Source organism: Cydia amplana, chromosome 24, assembly GCF_948474715.1.
Source record: "Cydia amplana chromosome 24, ilCydAmpl1.1, whole genome shotgun sequence".
Classification (NCBI taxonomy): domain Eukaryota; kingdom Metazoa; phylum Arthropoda; class Insecta; order Lepidoptera; family Tortricidae; genus Cydia; species Cydia amplana.
This window is the reverse complement of record NC_086092.1, coordinates 2,808,033-2,825,765: the sequence shown is the minus strand read 5'-3', so window position 1 is coordinate 2,825,765 and position 17,733 is coordinate 2,808,033. Positions and strand designations below refer to the sequence as shown.

General features: G+C 42.6%; 2 protein-coding genes across 2 annotated transcripts in view; one reads left to right on the top strand and one right to left on the bottom strand.

The window, feature by feature from the left end:
- LOC134658999 (uncharacterized) overlaps positions 1–17,733 on the bottom strand; it is a 187,876-nt gene that overhangs the window by 45,975 nt on the left and 124,168 nt on the right. The window lies entirely within an intron of this gene.
- On the top strand, positions 951–5,175 carry LOC134658956 (uncharacterized protein K02A2.6-like). Its single transcript, XM_063514563.1, has 4 exons — positions 951–1,741; positions 1,781–3,850; positions 4,487–5,063; positions 5,147–5,175. Exons 1-4 carry the CDS (start codon positions 1,097–1,099, stop codon positions 5,173–5,175), a joined length of 3,321 nt encoding a protein of 1,106 aa, XP_063370633.1. The 5' UTR covers positions 951–1,096.

Genomic DNA, 17,733 nt, shown 5'->3' with positions numbered 1-17,733 from the left:
TGGAGCCCTAGATTAACCGATATTTATATATATACCTAAACACAAGTATCACAAATCAAAAATAACTTATTATGCATTGTTTTTAACTGTGAGTAAGATGTGGAAACAAAACTGTACGGATGACTCGCAATAAAACTGCAGAGAACAGAGGGTCTACCGCGAACAACGTTAGACGCGTTGCCTCCCTGTCACACTTACGTACGAATTTACAAGTGCGACATAGATGCAACACGTCGAACGTGGTTCGCGGTAGGCCCTCTGTACAGTTGAATTAAGTCCGTACGTGTGTTTAAAGTTTATCACATGACTTGTGTGTGAACTTAAAAGGAAGGAAGCGGAACATTCCGCAGCTTCAAATGGAATGTAATGTCGATCTTTTACTACATAATAGACATAGGAATTTAAACCTTGTCGGGTTTTAATTAGAGCTTAAAACGGCTAAAAGTCTGCTGGGTTTACATTGCAAGTTATAAGGAAAATACAGAGGAATTGTAGGAAAAGATATGCTATTTTCATGTTTGAAATACATTACCGGTTACAATTTTAATGTACCTATGATTTCAGTACAATGAACTACCTACTTTATGTGATGCGTTTAATTTTAGTAGTTTCAACGTCCAAAATTGAATCGGTTGAGGATTGCGATCTGTAGAGAACATCCGGACATACGAAAGCAATTTTGCCAAAGCTGACCCGGAGACCTTCGGTAAATTAGCATCACTTGAATGACTAATCGTAAACCTTGTTTCCATTGCCGTAAAGTTTATAATCACAAAAGACGTAAGCGAGTCAATGTCGGCATTAGTGGAGATTTTTAGCGGAAAGATGAAGGGTGCAGTAATGAAGCATTTGAGCGTGCTTTTGAGGTAACTGTGATGTATGTGGGTACTTAGCCAAAAATATATAGGTAACATGTAAGACTGTAAGTGGGTAGCTATAGATTCCTTTGTCTCGATTAAATATTGCAACGAACGGACGTGTGTTATTTCTGCAACCCTTAGTCGGACGCCACCCCCTTCATCCCTATTTCTCAGTGGCGACGAGCTGTTCGGACCTTTTAGTGCGTGTACTGTGCGTGTTGTGTTGTGCAAAAACAATGTCAATCGGCAAAATAGGCGAGTTTAAGATCGCGTCGGACAATTGGCGGTTATATGTAGAACGACTTGAACAGTATTTCTTGTGTAACAACATTAAAGCTGAGTTGCAAGTGCCTACGTTAGTGACCGTGATTGGCGCCGAGGGTTATGAACTCCTAGTCAACTTGTGCACGCCGGATAAACCTACGACAAAAACATTCGCCGACTTAACTGCCATTTTAGAAAAACATTTGCAACCTAAACCTAGTGTACTGGCAGAACGTTATAAATTTAGGCATAGGAAACAGGGAGATAGTGAATCTATGTCTAATTACGTGGCAGTTTTGAAAAGAATGTCTAAGACGTGTGACTTTGGGGCGTGGCTCGAAGATAGTTTAAGGGATCAGTTTGTATGCGGAATTCACAGCGAGACCATTCGACAAAGGCTTTTTGCTGAAGATAAGCTAGATTTCACTAAAGCTTTTAATCTGGCAGTCAGTATGGAAGCGGCTGAGAAGGACGCCGCTATGGTCGAGGGGTCACGAAAGCCTGCTAGTGACGGGACAAGTGCGCTGGCGTCTTGTCAAGCGATAGCGGCGAGTTCGTCACGACGTAGGAACGAGGCGGCGCGTGGAGCATGGCAACCGCGGGGCGCAGAGCGAGGTGCCAGCGCTGGGCGTGGTGCCCGCGCCAGCGGCTGGCAGGCAGCGTCGGCAGCGTCGGCGGGAAAACGGCGGGACGCACACTGTAACGCTTGCGGCGGGACGCACGGCACGGACACCTGCCGGTTCACCCGCTATGTGTGCAAGGTGTGCAACAAGCAGGGACACTTGCAACGGGTGTGTCCATTAATGGCTGATACTCGTACTCACAGCGTGGAAGTTATGAATATGGCCAGTCACCGGGACACATATAGTGAGGACAGTGACATGAGTGACGAGGTAATTATCATACATGTTAATAACTTAAAGGCAGCGGATTACAAACCTATTTTTATGAAAATAAATGTGCAGGGTATTGACCTTGACATGGAATGCGATACAGGCAGTGCGATATCATGCGTCAGCAAAAAAGTTTACGAACAATTGTTTTCTCAGTTAGTACTTTATAGTAGTAATGTTAGATTACGTTATTACACTGGAGAGCTTGTAAAACCAGTCGGTGTAGTAAAACCACTGGTAAAATATAAAGATAGGCAGGAATATTTGGAGATGTATGTAATTGAAAATGGTAAATCCATGTTGATAGGCAGACAATGGCTGGCGGAATTAAATATGCCCATACCTACGCCATGCAGACCTTGCAATGTTAATAGAAACGAGGTAGATGGAAATGAGTTTAACTTGACGGATTTCAGTTCCAGATTTTGTGACGTGTTCGCGGATGGTTTGGGGCGGTTCACCGGCGGTCGCGTGAGCATCCACCTGCGGGAAGGGGCGCGGCCGGTGTTCCTGCGCGCGCGGCCCCTGGCGTACGCGCTGCGCACGCCGGTGGAGCGCGCGCTGGAGCAGCTGGTGCGCGACGGCGTGCTCACCCCCGTCGACCGCTCCGACTGGGCTACACCCATTGTCCCGGTAGTAAAGAAGGATGGTAATGTAAGAATTTGCGCTGATTACAAACTGACCTTAAATAGAATGCTAGAAGTCGATCGATATCCGTTACCTAGGGTAGAAGATTTGTTAGCACGCCTGTACGGGGGGAAGCGATTTAGTAAGATCGACTTATCGCAGGCCTACGCGCAATTTGAGCTGGACGATTCTCGAAAATACACCGTGATTAATACTCATAAGGGCTTATTCCGATATAATCGTCTTGTGTATGGATTGTCCTCGAGCCCGGGTATATTTCAGAGGCGGTTGGAACAAATGTTTGCAGACTTGCCACACGTAGGCGTATTCCTTGACGACGTGATTATCACGGGCAGCGATACGGAAACGCATATTGACAATTTAGTTAAAGTTTTTGAGCGGTTGCAAGCCTATGGTTTGCGCGTAAAAAAAGAGAAATGCGCTTTCTTTGCTAAGTCGATTAATTATCTAGGGCACGTCATTAGTGAAGATGGCATACATACTTGCCCAGAAAAAGTAAAGGCCATCGAGGCCGCGCCGGCGCCACGTAATGTATCCGAATTAAGGGCCTTTATAGGGATGGTAATGTATTACGCGAAGTTCGTCGGTAATGTCAGTAGTATAATGGCACCCTTGTATAATTTATTGAAAAGTGGAGTTAAGTTCGTGTGGGATAGGGAGTGTCAGGCGGCTTTCCAAGAAATCAAGAGGGCGCTCGGGTCGAGTCAAGTGCTAACGCATTATTCAGAGGAATTGCCACTGATTTTGACTTGCGACGCATCTGGAGTGGGGGTTGCCTCGGTGATATCGCACATCACGGAGCACGGGGAGCGGCCCGTGGCATATGCCTCGCGCACGCTTACAGCGGCGGAGCGTGCGTACGCACAAATAGACCGGGAGGCACTAGCAATTGTCTACGGAATTCGTAAATTCCACCAATACCTATACGGTCGCAAATTTATATTACGGACTGATCACAAGCCTCTCACGTACATTTTTGGAGATAAGGTCGGCATTCCGGTAATGGCAGCTTCGCGCATACAACGGTGGGCGGTTCTTTTATCGGGGTACGATTATCAAATTGAATATGTTGCATCAAAACAAAATTGTGCGGACGCGCTATCGCGGTTACCTCAGGCGAAAGAGGGGGCAGCGGGTAGAGAGGAAGAAGTCACTTATGTGAATTTTGTAGAAAACTTCCTACCGGTAACTAATAATGATGTACGGGTTTCGACAGCCAAAGATAGGTTAGTGAGTAGGGCTATCACGTACGCGCAATCAGGATGGCCGGCTAGTTGTCCCGACGAAGAGATGGAGCCTTACTTTATAAGGCGTCACGAGTTATATGTAGACCGCGGCTGCTTGATGTGGGGATATCGTATGACTATTCCTAATTCGCTGCGTGAAAAGGTACTTAAACAGCTGCATATTAGTCATATGGGTATCGTTAAAATGAAATCACTGGCGCGAAGTTATGTATGGTGGCCTAACATAGACGCGGAGGTGGAGGCGTTGTGTAGAGGTTGCGAGACGTGTGCAGCGGAGGCGGTCGCACCGCCACAGGCTGCGCCAAGTTCATGGAAGTATGCTATGCAGCCCTGGACTAGGATTCACTTAGATTTTTTGCAATATAAAGGTAGGACTTATTTAATTCTCATTGACTCGACCTCTAAATGGATTGAGGTGTTTGAGATGTCACGTACAAACTCGTCTGCCGTAATTAGGGAACTGAGGGCGACTTTCGCTCGCTTTGGGCTACCGTCAGTCGTAGTTTCAGACCAAGGACCGCCTTTTACAAGCGCAGAGTTCAAACAATTCTTAATTCAAAACGGCATTGAACAGGCATTTTCACCCGCATACCACCCGGCATCCAATGGAGCTGCAGAGCAAGCGGTAAAGTTGTGTAAACGGGCGATAAAGAAAGCGTTTAGAGACGGGGTAGATGTAGACGTCGCATTACAAACGTACCTGCTAGCGTATAGGAATAGCGTGCATAGTACCACGGGAGAAACCCCAGCGATGCTTCTACAAAAACGGAATTTACGTTCGAGGTTAGACTTATTACGTAGTGATCGTGGGCTGGAAGACCGGGTACGTGACGCGCAGCGCCGCCAGCAGGCGCAGGCCGGCCAGAGCGCGATCGCGGAGCGAAACTTGGTAACGGGAGAAACAGTTTGGGCGCGTAATTATACTGGTGCCGATAAATGGATCAAAGGTACTATCGTAGGCAAGGAGGGTTCACGTCGGTATACCCTGGATAACGGAGACGGGCGACTTCTAGTTAGACATATAGACCAACTCAGGCGCAGATCAGTTTTATCGAGCATTCCGTGCCCTACGGACCGGGGGCCCGACGGGGATGAGCAGGCTGAACAATTAGAGAGTGCCGAGGTACAACCTGCTGGGTCGGTGGATCGGGGTGAGGAAGGGACCGAGACAGTAAGGGGGGAGGAAGTAACTAATAAAACGTCGGTTACAGCTAATCCTTCCCCACGTCCTCAGCCACCAACGCGATCGCCGGTGACGCTTAGGCCGTTGCCAAGCCGTAGACATAGACTAGAAATAGATTAGTTATAATTAGTTTAAGGTACCATAGTGTTATACGTAACATTACTTCATGATTAAGTGGGGAGGTGTGATGTATGTGGGTACTTAGCCAAAAATATATAGGTAACATGTAAGACTGTAAGTGGGTGATTCCTTTGTCTCGATTAAATATTGCAACGAACGGACGTGTGTTATTTCTGCAACCCTTAGTCGGACGCCACCCCCTTCATCCCTATTTCTCAGTAACTACCCTAATCCACCTTTTGTACGGCCACAGTATCACGTGTACGCAGGCTATGCATTAAGGCCAAGCCACACCGGATGCGTGTGCGTGACGTGCACGTACACGTACGCGTCCCGCTGCGTTGTAGAATACGAAAACACATAAGAGAGGACACACCGCTTGCGTGACGTGTGCGTGACGTGCGCGTACGCGTGACTTGCACGCAACGCAGCTCCGACAAGACAAACCGGCTGCGTACTGCGTGCACGCGTCCACGCAGCGGAGCGGCAACGTCGCTTCGTTGCGTGCAGTGATGACGTTGTGTTTAACTGCGATCCCTATGAGAGGGCGAACCGAGCAGGTTCGGACACGCACAGCTCGGTGCTGCGTAGGTGCTGTGCGTGTACACGCACAGCTCTCTTGTATTTATTTACAACTCGACCGGTGCGCGTGGTGGTTTTTATAACGGATTGCGAAATAAAAGAAAAACTTATTGAACTAGTGCGCAAATACGAATGTATTTATAACCAAAAACACAAAGATTACAAAAATTCGTCCTATAAAAACTTGTTATGGAAACAAATTGGTGTCGCAATTGGAGTAGACGGTAAGTTTATGGTTTCTATTGTGCTATACTACTTGTCTTGTGTATTTTGTGCGTGCGTCGTATAATTTTATTCCCGATTATCTCGATTAAAATAGGAGACAAATTTTTCCCTAATTGCTATTGCGGCATTAGGTGACCTTGCATTTGTACGACGTAAAGGCATTAATGCACCGCCTTCCAAGTTGAACTGCTGTCAAACATTGCTAGTCGTCTAGATGCCCTAGGGAATAGTACGGAAATGGCGGCGAATGTGTACGCAGCCTGCACGCAGAGCTGCAGCGTCGGCCTGCGTGGCGTGTGCAGCACACTGCGTGGCGTGCGCTGCGTGACGTGCGCGTCACCCGGTGTGACAGGGGTGCTGCGCACGTCACGCAGCGCACGCCACGCAGTGTGCTGCACACGCAGCCGGTGTGGCTCGGCCTTTATGCAGATCTCAGTGCGGGGGAAAGCTTGCATGGTGAATCTCACTCATATATGTGATAGGTGATTGCTATGCTATAGTTATTGGCCACTAGATTTTGCCCGCGACTTCGTCTGCGTGGAATTAGTGACAGCAGCTAAAGTAAGTATAGCGCCTGGATAAGGGCTCATTTAGACGGTGCGAGAACTCGCATGCGAGTTTCATTACATTGCGTTATTTAATCGGTCGGCTGAATTGATGTAACCTCAATGGTCCGCAATGTAACTAAAATCGTATACGAGTTCGCGCGCCGTCTAAATGAGCCCTATAATCATGGACCAAGAATATTACGGACGGACTGTCACCTAAGACAAACTGTGACACTGCAATGGCGGACGGTTTGAATGTGTGCGTGTAGATGAGTGTTACCATGTAACACAAATTCTCCCCTAATGGTGAAACAATTATTTTTAATATCGTCCTTGTTTTCAAATAAAAAAATTAGGACAGTTTTACGTTAGACAATAAAAAAGGTGTGTACGTATCTGATTTTATAGGTCTTGAAAATGCGCAATATTGCACAATTACTTTGTGCAAACATTAAATCAGTTCAATCAGTCAGTAATGAAATCAGTTCGTCATGTTTTTTTTTATTTATACATTTAACTTGAAACATATCTGGTTTTCAACAGAAAAATACATACAAACAAACGTTAAGTATCGCTCCTTAGTGTTGGGAAATTACCATACCGACCTAGTTTGAAATGCACAATCAATAATTTAACCATTCACCTAAATGATCTCTTAATACATAATGATAATAAGAAGAAGGGTATCAATTACCCTACTTTCGGGAAATTACCCTATTCATGTTACTGGTCACACTCCTGTTTTGAAATTTGATAATTTATAAACAACAAATTATCGTGATTTTACGTACTAATTGATAAACTTAAGTATGAAAAGTTATTCCGTGACTTTTTTTCTTTCGATCGGTACAATTCTAGCAGGATTTAACTACGCATGCCGGCATATTTTATATTTTTCTTCGACATGTTTACTTCAATGACGTTTCGATTTGTCTGACGGCAAACTGGTGGATGTGGGCTGTCAATGTGTGTGTGTCACGCGTAAATACTTAGAAACTGGTGGATGTTGGAATCACAGTTGTGTTGTAAGCGAAACTCTGTCCGTAATATTATAGGTTCATGCCTATAATGCTCTATCAATATATCATTAACTCTGTCAATTCCACCCCCCTTTGCACTCTCTTCAAGGATGATTTCCGACGTAAAAACTATCCTAAGCAACTATAAGAAAGCCTGTATGCATGCATGCACCTGAGCCCGTCCTATGAGTCACTGACAGCGTCAATACTGACATATGTATATGCTATCGAGAACGTAATTTACTTCCTAATATACATCTCGCTCGCACTTATATACGAGTACGAGCGAGATGCATAGAACGTAAATTACGTTATTCTCGATGGCGTTTATGTCAGTGCCAAACTGTTGGTAGCCACACTGGGCCTTTCCGAAATATGTATGTATCTGATACCGCTACCTTTGTTAATTGTTATCGATCACGTGTCCACATACACTCGCCTCTGTTCGGAATGCCTTGCGAATGGTATGTTTGTAGCTTTCTAATAGAGCCCGACGGCTAATCCTATTGTCTATTGTTAAGTAAAACCGCTCGTGCTACGTGCCACAACCACCTGCATAAAAAATCGTTCGTTCACTTTACCCAGGTAATTGAATTACAACTCCTATGGAAATTGCAATAAGATTCAAAATTAACTAATGGATAAATATTTTGTTAGAATGTGTGTGGTCAGTACTTCGGTTACTGAGTGCCGGGGAGTCGAACGCTACAGAACCGGTCTAAAATGTGTCATCGAGATGCGTAACAAAGGCGCGTTATCGGAGAGCGCACCTACACTGGTTTTTTGAGCGTTGGACTAGCCCGTGCTCAGGTGCCAAATAGAATAATTAAGACCCTTTTTTGCAGGTAAGTAGCACGTGCGGTTTTACTTAACAATAGACAATAGGATTAGTCGTCGGGCTCTATTAGAAAGCTACAAACTATAACACGGCTGAAAAGGGGTCGGGGGCAGTATTTCGGTGGGAATATCCAATCCTTTGTAAGTACGTCGAGCCGCATATCTGTATGACTGCTCACGTCTAAAGTGACATATGTGTTTTTAGTCATGTTCGTTTCACTGTTTCAAGAGTGGATTGTGAATTGGTAATACTGGTCATATATATTGCCAGCAAGAGTTCATCGCATGTATGATTGCCATATGAAATATTTTTTTGGCACAAGCTTTTATCGCTGACTGTACTTTTCTTTGCACAGGCAACTAATACTCATCGAGACTATTCTAAAACCCCAAACACAATTAGGTTGCCTTGTTTTATCATAGAGTTCCTATGCTAACCTCCTGTCTCCATCATCAGACCAGCTCGATGGTACGGTATCATAATATAATATTGCATTGTCACCCGACTTACATATGTATGCAAATTTTCAGCTTCATTGGAAGTCGGGAAGTGGGTCAAATTTAACTTGCAAGATTTGACCAGTACAAACATACCTATTAACTACATACATCGGTACATTGCAAGTTAAGTAAAAGCTTGTAAAAATTGAATTGCCTGACAAAAGTGTATATAATATATACACTGTGTAGTTGTGTACAGTCACCTGCAATAATATCTATAATACTCTTCTAAGACTGCAAAAATATGTGACACGCCCTTATGGCTCTACAAATAAGATCGTGTCAGATATTTTTGCGGCCTTCGTTGTGTAATATATTATTGCAGGTGACTGTACCCATTGGCTATAGAAGGTACTAAAACTCGTCTAACTACATGGCCACATTCGTTTGACATACGTCAAAAACTACGATAACTGATCCTACAAAAGTACACATTTTTGGCACGCCGGCGCCGTGCGTTATCTTCGGTCTTAGGGCCCGGCCACATGTCAGCGGTGCGACGCCGCCGCCGCCGCGCGGCGCGGCACCGCAGAAATCTGCGGCGCCGCAAACCGCTCTGCGGCGACGCCCGCCGCAACGCAAAATTTTGCGGTGCCGCGCTGCGGCGCCGCAAAGCGGTGAGTTTCGCCGCGCGCGGTGCCGCAAAGCGGTGAGTTTCGCCGCGCGCGGTGCCGCCGAGCGGCGTGCGGCGCCGCAGATTTCTGCGATGCCGCGCCGGTATTTTCTTTTGAAATGATTTGCATCTTCATTCATTATACGAAGATATGGGTTCACCCAAAATTTTCTTTTCAATTGTTTTTTTATTTCTGCGCCTTCTTTTAATAGCGCTGGCAGTACACCGAGAAATTCAGTAAAATGCTGCAAATGATGTTAAAGGTATGAAAATCGGTACGATTGATCTTTAGGACATTTGAAACAATTTGACCCAAAGCACCATTAAATAAAAAAAAAAAGAGATGAGTTATCTTTTTTTGTATGGAATTTAAAAAAACTGTTTTGAAACCTATCGTGTGTGGTATTAAACGAAAGGGCTTTCTGAGCCGATTCCAAAAATATCATGTCATTACATTTCAGTCATTTTTTTTAATTATAATAAAAATAATTTTCAAAACATACCAAGTTCTCCAGATACAATACCGTTCAATATTTTTTTGTAAAATATACCTCAAATTATACCTAATATCCTCATATCTAACCCTAAGAAAGCAATTTTGAAAATAATTACATGAAATATGTTTTTTGTTTATTTTCAATTTTACAAAGTGTGATCTATGAATCTCTCAATTAAATATTTAAATAGAAAGCATAAAATTAATATAAGTATAACGGTCTTTCCAGAAAGTCGCTTATATCTCGGAATCTATAAGTCGTAGTAAAAATTATCTATGTAAGAATTAACTGAAAAAACTCACCTTTAACTAAGTGCATTGCTGCTAATTTTGTAAATTAGGTTGGCAACAATGCATTTTATACAATATTTTTTAAGTGGTAATTACACGAAGTATCGTAAAAGTACCAAAAAGATACTGCGTGTATGCACAAACACTTTTTTGGGGAATAGACTAAAGACTTGTCTTGACAACTATAACATAGGGGTTTAAAGGTGTGTGTACGACCTTTTAAATGACAAATAAAGGTATGGGAGTAGAAAAAATTTGTAACGTTATAACTACTTATAACATTACAGTACAAATTTTCCTACTACCACAGATAAGAAAGTTCTCATAGTAAAATTGGTTGTAATAAAGCTGGTCATTTCCTACGGTTTCTGAACGCATTATAGAGCACTAATGACATGTGTGTAGATAAAAATTTTAACGGTATTGTATCTGGAGAAACCCAAACTTGGTATGTTTTGAAAAATATTTTTTCTACTCCCGCACTTTTATTTGTCATTTAAAGGGTCGTGCACACACCTTTAAAGCCCTATCTTATAGTTGTCAAGACTAGTCTTTAGTCTATTCCCCAAAAAAGAATTCGTGCATACACGTAGTATCTTTTTGGCACTTTTACAATACTTTGTGTAATGGCCACTTAAAAAATACATTGTTGCCAACCTTATAGTCGTAACACACTGTCGCACCGCAACGCGACCGTGGTTCGTCGGACCCATAAGTAAGAGCGAGAAAGAAATATATCTTTCTCGCTCTCGCTTATGGGTGTGAATGTCATATCTGACAAATAAGTGAACCATATAGCCGGTTTAAACTCTCGCGCGAGCCACGAGACGAGCCGCGAGCCGCGCCACGAGACGAGAGAATAAGCGGTGGGCTCGCGGCTCGTCTCGTGGCTCGCAAGCTCGTCGAGCTAATATAATTTAAACACTAACGGCACGGCATAAGGTTTATAACCGAATGACAAGCCGAACGCGAGTGTAAACGGTGGACTCGCGTCTCGTGGCGCGGCTCGCGGCTCGTCTCGTGGCTCGCGCGAGAGTTTAAACCGGGGGATAGACATGTTTTTTTTTAAATTTCATTCATCCTTTTCCCGCTCGTACCCTCCATTCTTTGCTACTTCTTGAATATTGTGAATCTTGAATACTTATGTACTATTGTGCCTGTCGAATGAAAACTTAACTTTTATGTTAAAAAACAGTGTGTCTTTCAAGTTAAAATGGATGAATACAAAAACTTAGTGTCTACGCCTGAAGAAATATCAGTAATAGCACAAGAATCACTAAAAACAGGTAGATAACGTAGGTAGAAGTCCACTAGATGACATGAAAAATATTTGTTAAATTTACAATTAAGTAAGTGTTTGGTCGTAGAAAAAGTATTGTATGGAACGTTGTTTAACTGAGTCAAAAAATACTCGTGGCGTCTTTATTAACAATTTTCGGCTTCGCCTCAAATTGTTACTCACGCCACTCGCCTTTTTTGACCCCTCTTAAACAACGGTTGCATAAAATACTAATTTATTATAATTGAAAAAAAAATGACTCAAATGTAATGATGTGATATATTTTTGGAATCGGCTCAGAAAGCCCTTTCGTTTAATACTACACACGATAGGTTTCTAAACATTTTTTTTTTTAAATTTCATAAAAAAAAAGATGACGTCATAACTCCTCTCGTTTTTTTTTTTATTTGTTGGTGCTTCGGGTCAAATTGTTTCAAATGTCCTAAAGATCAATCGTACCGATTTTCATACCTTTAACACCATTTGCAGCGTTTTTTGGCGAACCGCTATCGCTATAACAACAGCAAGAGCAGAACACGTGTGAAGGGATCCATGTCTGATTAAACAACTGGTAGTCGAATTTTATTCTTTACTATGCAGCGTGGCATCACACGCGGCGCCGCACGCCGCTTGGCGGCACCGCGCGCGGCGAAACTCACCGCTTTGCGGCACCGCGCGCGGCGAAACGCACCGCTTTGCGGCACCGCGCGCGGCGCCGCGCACCGCTTTGCGGCGCCGCAGCGCGGCACCGCAGAATTTTGCGTTGCGGCGGGCGTCGCCGCAGATTTCTGCGGTGCCGCGCCGCGCGGCGGCGGCGGCGCCGCACCGCTGACATGTGGCCGGGCCCTTACTCCGCTTCGCACATAGCCAATTAGGTAACCTATGGCCTGCTTTAAAGCAGCGCCCGCCGAGGTGATTTCATCCAATCAACGTGTGATTGACGACAAGGCCCGGCGAGTTGTGCAGTTTCTAGCTGACGAATTGTGCCAAGGAAACATTTTTGGGTACCTAAACGAAATGTTAAATAGATGAACATATAAAACTGTCAATTGTCTACCAACCAAAAACATTTTCATGTAAAATGTTGCCCAGACGAGACCATATGGCTCGCACTGTCAAAAAGTCATCAGATCTCATGTAGAGTCAAGCTTCTAATCTAACTCTACACGCCCCAACTCTCAAGCCCTAACTTTACAAACTCTACAAGTCTACACTCGCTCGCTTGGCTCGTCTATCGTGACCCCAGATTCATAAACCTTAATGCAATGACATTCTACTAATGATCAGTTAAATAGTGTTGCTTAGTACATACAATAAAACAGTTCGCATTTCAGTACCAATTCAGTCTTAGAGGATATAAGATATAAGTGAATATAACCAAACGGAGTAGCCATTAACAGGCGTTCCCCTCTGTCGAAAATAGGCGGCCAATGGTCATACACAATGTATGAACTGACGTTTATCTGACATGGCTATATTTTTTACGTTACGTATACATTTGCCGTGCCCCTCCCCCCCGCAAAAATTGGCAGACTGTTTTGTACAGAAAATTACAGACAAGGCGTGTCCGTTTGGTTATATCCTACAAGCTTTCATCCCCTTTTTAACCCCCTTTGAATTTTTCAAAATCGCTTCTTATCTCTTGTACACTTTATAAATGCAACCTAGTGTGCAAATTTCAACTTTCTATCTTTTGTAGTTTCGGCTCTGCGTTGATGAATCAGTCAGTCAGTCAGGACACTTGCATTTATATATATAGATAAGAATTCAGTAGGTACTGAGATACCAACTGAATCTTTTTCATATTCTGAAGCTACTTCTAATATTTCTATACAAAGATGTGGGCGAGCTAAATGGCCATCATTTTAATAAATAGAAAACCGTTTCCAACGCTTCGATAAGCGTGTCGTCTGTACTTCTGTAGGATCTATAAATGAGATGAAATTAATTTTGCAGACATTGAAATGTGAAGTCATAAAAGCGCCTAAATAAAGAATTCTATCTCGTCAAAGGACACGAAATGAAATACTTGAGCGAGATTTGTTTACAAATGTTTGAATGCTTTGTTCGTTTACTCGAGCAAATGGTTTATCATTTAAGGCGCTTATCATACTGATATAGATTTGGATGCAGCGACGGTGTTATAACCACGTAATTATCACACGCTTCATTACTTGTCGACACTTAACTGACTATTTTTAGATTTTTTAAGCCACCACACACTAGCGTCTCCCGAGCGTCGGCGTATAGTCAACTCTATGCTGGCCGCTGCTCGACGCAACGTTGGCGCAACTGCGCAGCGACGCCATTTTCCATAGCGCTGACTAGACGCCGACGCTAAAAAGACGCTAGTGTGGGTGGCTCTTATATCAATGCAACATTAATTAAAATGTGTAATTATCAAAATCTATATTTGATGGCTCAGCTAAAATGCAAATGGGTCCAACCTTATTATTCACAGGGTTGTGTCCTCCTACACACGTCATACTCACATGACTATTTACATATTACACATGCATACATTAAATCGGCTTTGTGTCGAGCACCTGAAAAAGACGCTTCCTGGTAAATACGGGGCACTTCCGCAGGCGCTCATACATATTACAGTCGCCATTAGATATATCTGAGCGGCCAAGGTGCTCACAAATATCTGAGCACGCCTCTATTTTCAAGGCGTTAGAGTGCTTGTTCAGATATTATGTACACTTTGACCGCTCCGATATATCTGATGGCGACATTGGCGACTGTACATACCTACATGACATAATTTGTATCATATAAAATGTTCTCAGGTCAAAAACGTTTAGGAAAACCGGCCTTTTCTGTGGACAATCACTACATAGTATAAAACAAAGTCGCTTCCCGCTGTCTGTATGCTTAAATCTTTAAAACTACGCAACGGATTTTGATGTGGTTTTTTTTATAGATAGAGTGATTCAAGAGGAAGGTTTATGTATAGTTTGTTAACCCGTGCGAAGCCGGGCGGGTGTCGCTAGTATCATATGAAATTATCTCGGGTCAAAAACGTTTGGGAAACCCGGCCTATTCTGCGACATTACGAGTACATAACGATTTGGACAGATTTCTCTAACTAAATACTAAAAATGTCCTTGACCGTCTTGGATAAATCCCTTATCCATATAAGCCCTAAATTCTACGTATCAGGCAATTAGGTGAATTAGATCCATCGTGTGCAGTGACGTGTGTTCCACTTAGGCAAAGGCCAAAGGACTTAGTGATGCGAGTTAGGTCTGACGTCTTAACTTCTTAAGGCTCTAATTAGGTAATTTGTAGGGATGTACCGACTAGTCGCCGACTAGTCGCGAAGCCCGATTATCCGGCCTCATTTGTAGTCGGCGATTAGTCGGCAAAAATGGCCGCTTAGTCGGCACTTTATAAGTGACTAAAAATCAGGGCAAAAAGTAATAAACAGCAAATATTTACCATAAGCTTTCCACCTATTTTACACAAATCCCTATTTAGGGTGCTTAGGAAAAATGTTGTTCGAATTATTGACCGTGTGGTCGCTTTCTTATGTCCGATTGTTCGGTTGTCGTATGAAACCACAGGATATTTTTATTTATTTTATTTTTTAGCGTTACTATAATATGATGAATAGCGCGACGAAAGGGGTAAAATGATTGTTTTTTAAGTGCATCTGAACCGAACTTAGACGAAACTAATGATCTGGCCGACTAGCCGACTAGTCGGCCGACTAATCGGCCATCCGAGAGCCGATTAGTTGGCTAGTCGACCAAATCAATAGTCGCATCACCAGTAATTTGTTACTAATATAGAAAGGTTTTCACTAAAGCCCTGGAGGCCAGTCTTTAAGACCTGGTCGAGGTTTAACTCTAAAAGGGTTTAGGGTTTGGGTCTAGCCATGTTTATCAACAAGCTTACGAAAATAGGGGAGCTTAGGAGGGTAATATTTTTGGTGCGAACTGTATGATTTAAAGGCAAAAACATACACATATAAGGTATGTTTTTGCCGTGCCTTCAGTAAGTCTCCTTTGACAAGGGTGTTCATACATCCCTCTGGATTCACTGATACTGTGGATTACAGGATAGTTCGGAATAAAATATAGACTGTCACTCTCAAATCTCAATATTATAAACTATCTACAGTCACATGCAATATTTGCAATAATAGGTATGTTACTGACAAAAATAAGTGACACGCTCTTATGGCTCTACAAATAAAATCGTGACATATATTTTTGCGGCCTTCTTTGTGCAACATATTATTGCAGGTGACTGTATACATATATCAAAAGGCAATAGGTACGCTGATTAAAATCCGCAAAGTACTTAATACAAAAATATTAATAACATTACAGCCTTCGCATACCAACCAAAGATGAAATCCACAACAGGGCCTGCCAATAGGGTTTTCAGGTTACCTGTTTACTTGAGTCACCTAAGTGGCAAATTCGTCCAACCGTTAATAATGGAAAGGTAAAGGCAGACATTATTTTGATTAAAACTGCCAACCCGAGCCTATTCAGGCACAACGTACTTACTTTTTATACCAAAACGGCCAAAGAAAACTCTTCAATGTTTACTTTACCCATAAAAGCGGTAGCGTTCCAAATGTTCCAATAGCTTCAAGAGTCGATACCTTGGAAATGCCAGTATACGTGCTCTCTCAGACTCTCATAGTCGTTATAGAATACACTCGTCTTTTCTCGAGGTCGACTCGCCTGAGTGCAATGAGAGTACACGATCTGAGGTTTACTTTTTATCCCCTGTTATTGCAAAATGAGCTTTAAAAGTTTCCATTTTATGGTTCAATTTAGATAGCAATTGGTTTGAAAACACCGAGGGAATATATCTAGTGAGTCTTTTTGGTTTTCGGCTCTATTACATTTGTTATAAGGTAGATATTAAAATGGAAGTTTTCAAGTGTTACTTTAGAAATGTTTATTTACGTATGGGTAACAGTGGGTTGATTATTAGAGGTAATATTTGGCGCTGCGTTGTTTAGCAATTTCGGCTACTGTATGAAGCGTTAGTTAAAACGAGTTCATAAAAATTATACCTATCTATCTACTCTACAGAGTGGTACCAGAAACAGATTGAATAAACTATCGTTTGCGGGCGAGTAGGTAACTAGTATTCTCATATTTATAGATGAACTAGAGTCTGCCCGCGACTTCGTCTGCGTTGATGATTGATAAAAACTACCCTATGTCCTACCCGGTTTCAGCGTGAAGAGATTACAGAGCAAGAGTTACTTTGGCATTTTACTGTAGGGATATAAAAATATCTACATAAAAAATATCAAAAAGCTGTCATTTGAACTGTCATTAATTTTGAAATCTGAATACCCTATTATAATAGGGTTATCAATTTTCCTGAAATGGAGAATCAACCCGGAACAAAGTGATGCACTATGCGAATGTGGCGACCAACACACAACGCGACATATGATGCAGTGTTCCCTGTGTCCAACTAAGTGTACTAGAGGTGGCAAAATATTGGCAAAATATTATCTAGTTATGATACCTTCACACGATAAGAAGAAGAAGAATTTACCTTCAACGTGGGGATTCCCCCGAATGAGTCAGCATAATAATCCGTTCTTAATTAATAGGTGCGACACTAATAACCTAGGTTGTGTCGTGTCACGTATGGAAATATACGCGGTGACATTCAGCCTCATGCATAGTTTAGGCGCTCCGGTTTCAACCGTCAGTTGCAGAGAACCGACGGTTCAATCGATACAAATAATTCAGTACGACGGGAAATGTTTGTCATTTAATTAATACTAGCGACCCGCCCCGGCTTCGCACGGGTAGAACCTTAACAAATTATAGACCTAAACCTTCCACAAGAAAGTCAAGAAACACTCTATTGATAGGTGAAAACCGCATGAAAACCCGTGCAGTAGTTTAACGCGAACATACAAACACAAACAGATAGAATATAGAGTCATATTCGTATATCTGTTATGATCGCTTCAATATATTTGTGACATCATAGTACGTTTGGATTGTATAACGTATATAACGATGAGTGTGTGTGTGTATAATATTATAACCACGGCAGTGCAAGCTTATATTTCCCTCGGGTGGAATGTTATGCGGGGCAATTGGTTCCTCAAAGGATTAAAATGTATGCTAAT

Excerpts from the sequence above, each read along its gene's own strand:
- LOC134658956 (XM_063514563.1), top strand. The coding sequence starts at position 1,097 with ATGTCAATCGGCAAAATAGGCGAGTTTAAGATCGCGTCGGACAATTGG. Across the intron at positions 3,851-4,486 it reads TTGTAGAAAACTTCCTACCG|GCATTTTCACCCGCATACCA; the intron begins GTAACTAATAAT and ends GGCATTGAACAG. Across the intron at positions 5,064-5,146 it reads TGCTGGGTCGGTGGATCGGG|CCACCAACGCGATCGCCGGT; the intron begins GTGAGGAAGGGA and ends CCACGTCCTCAG.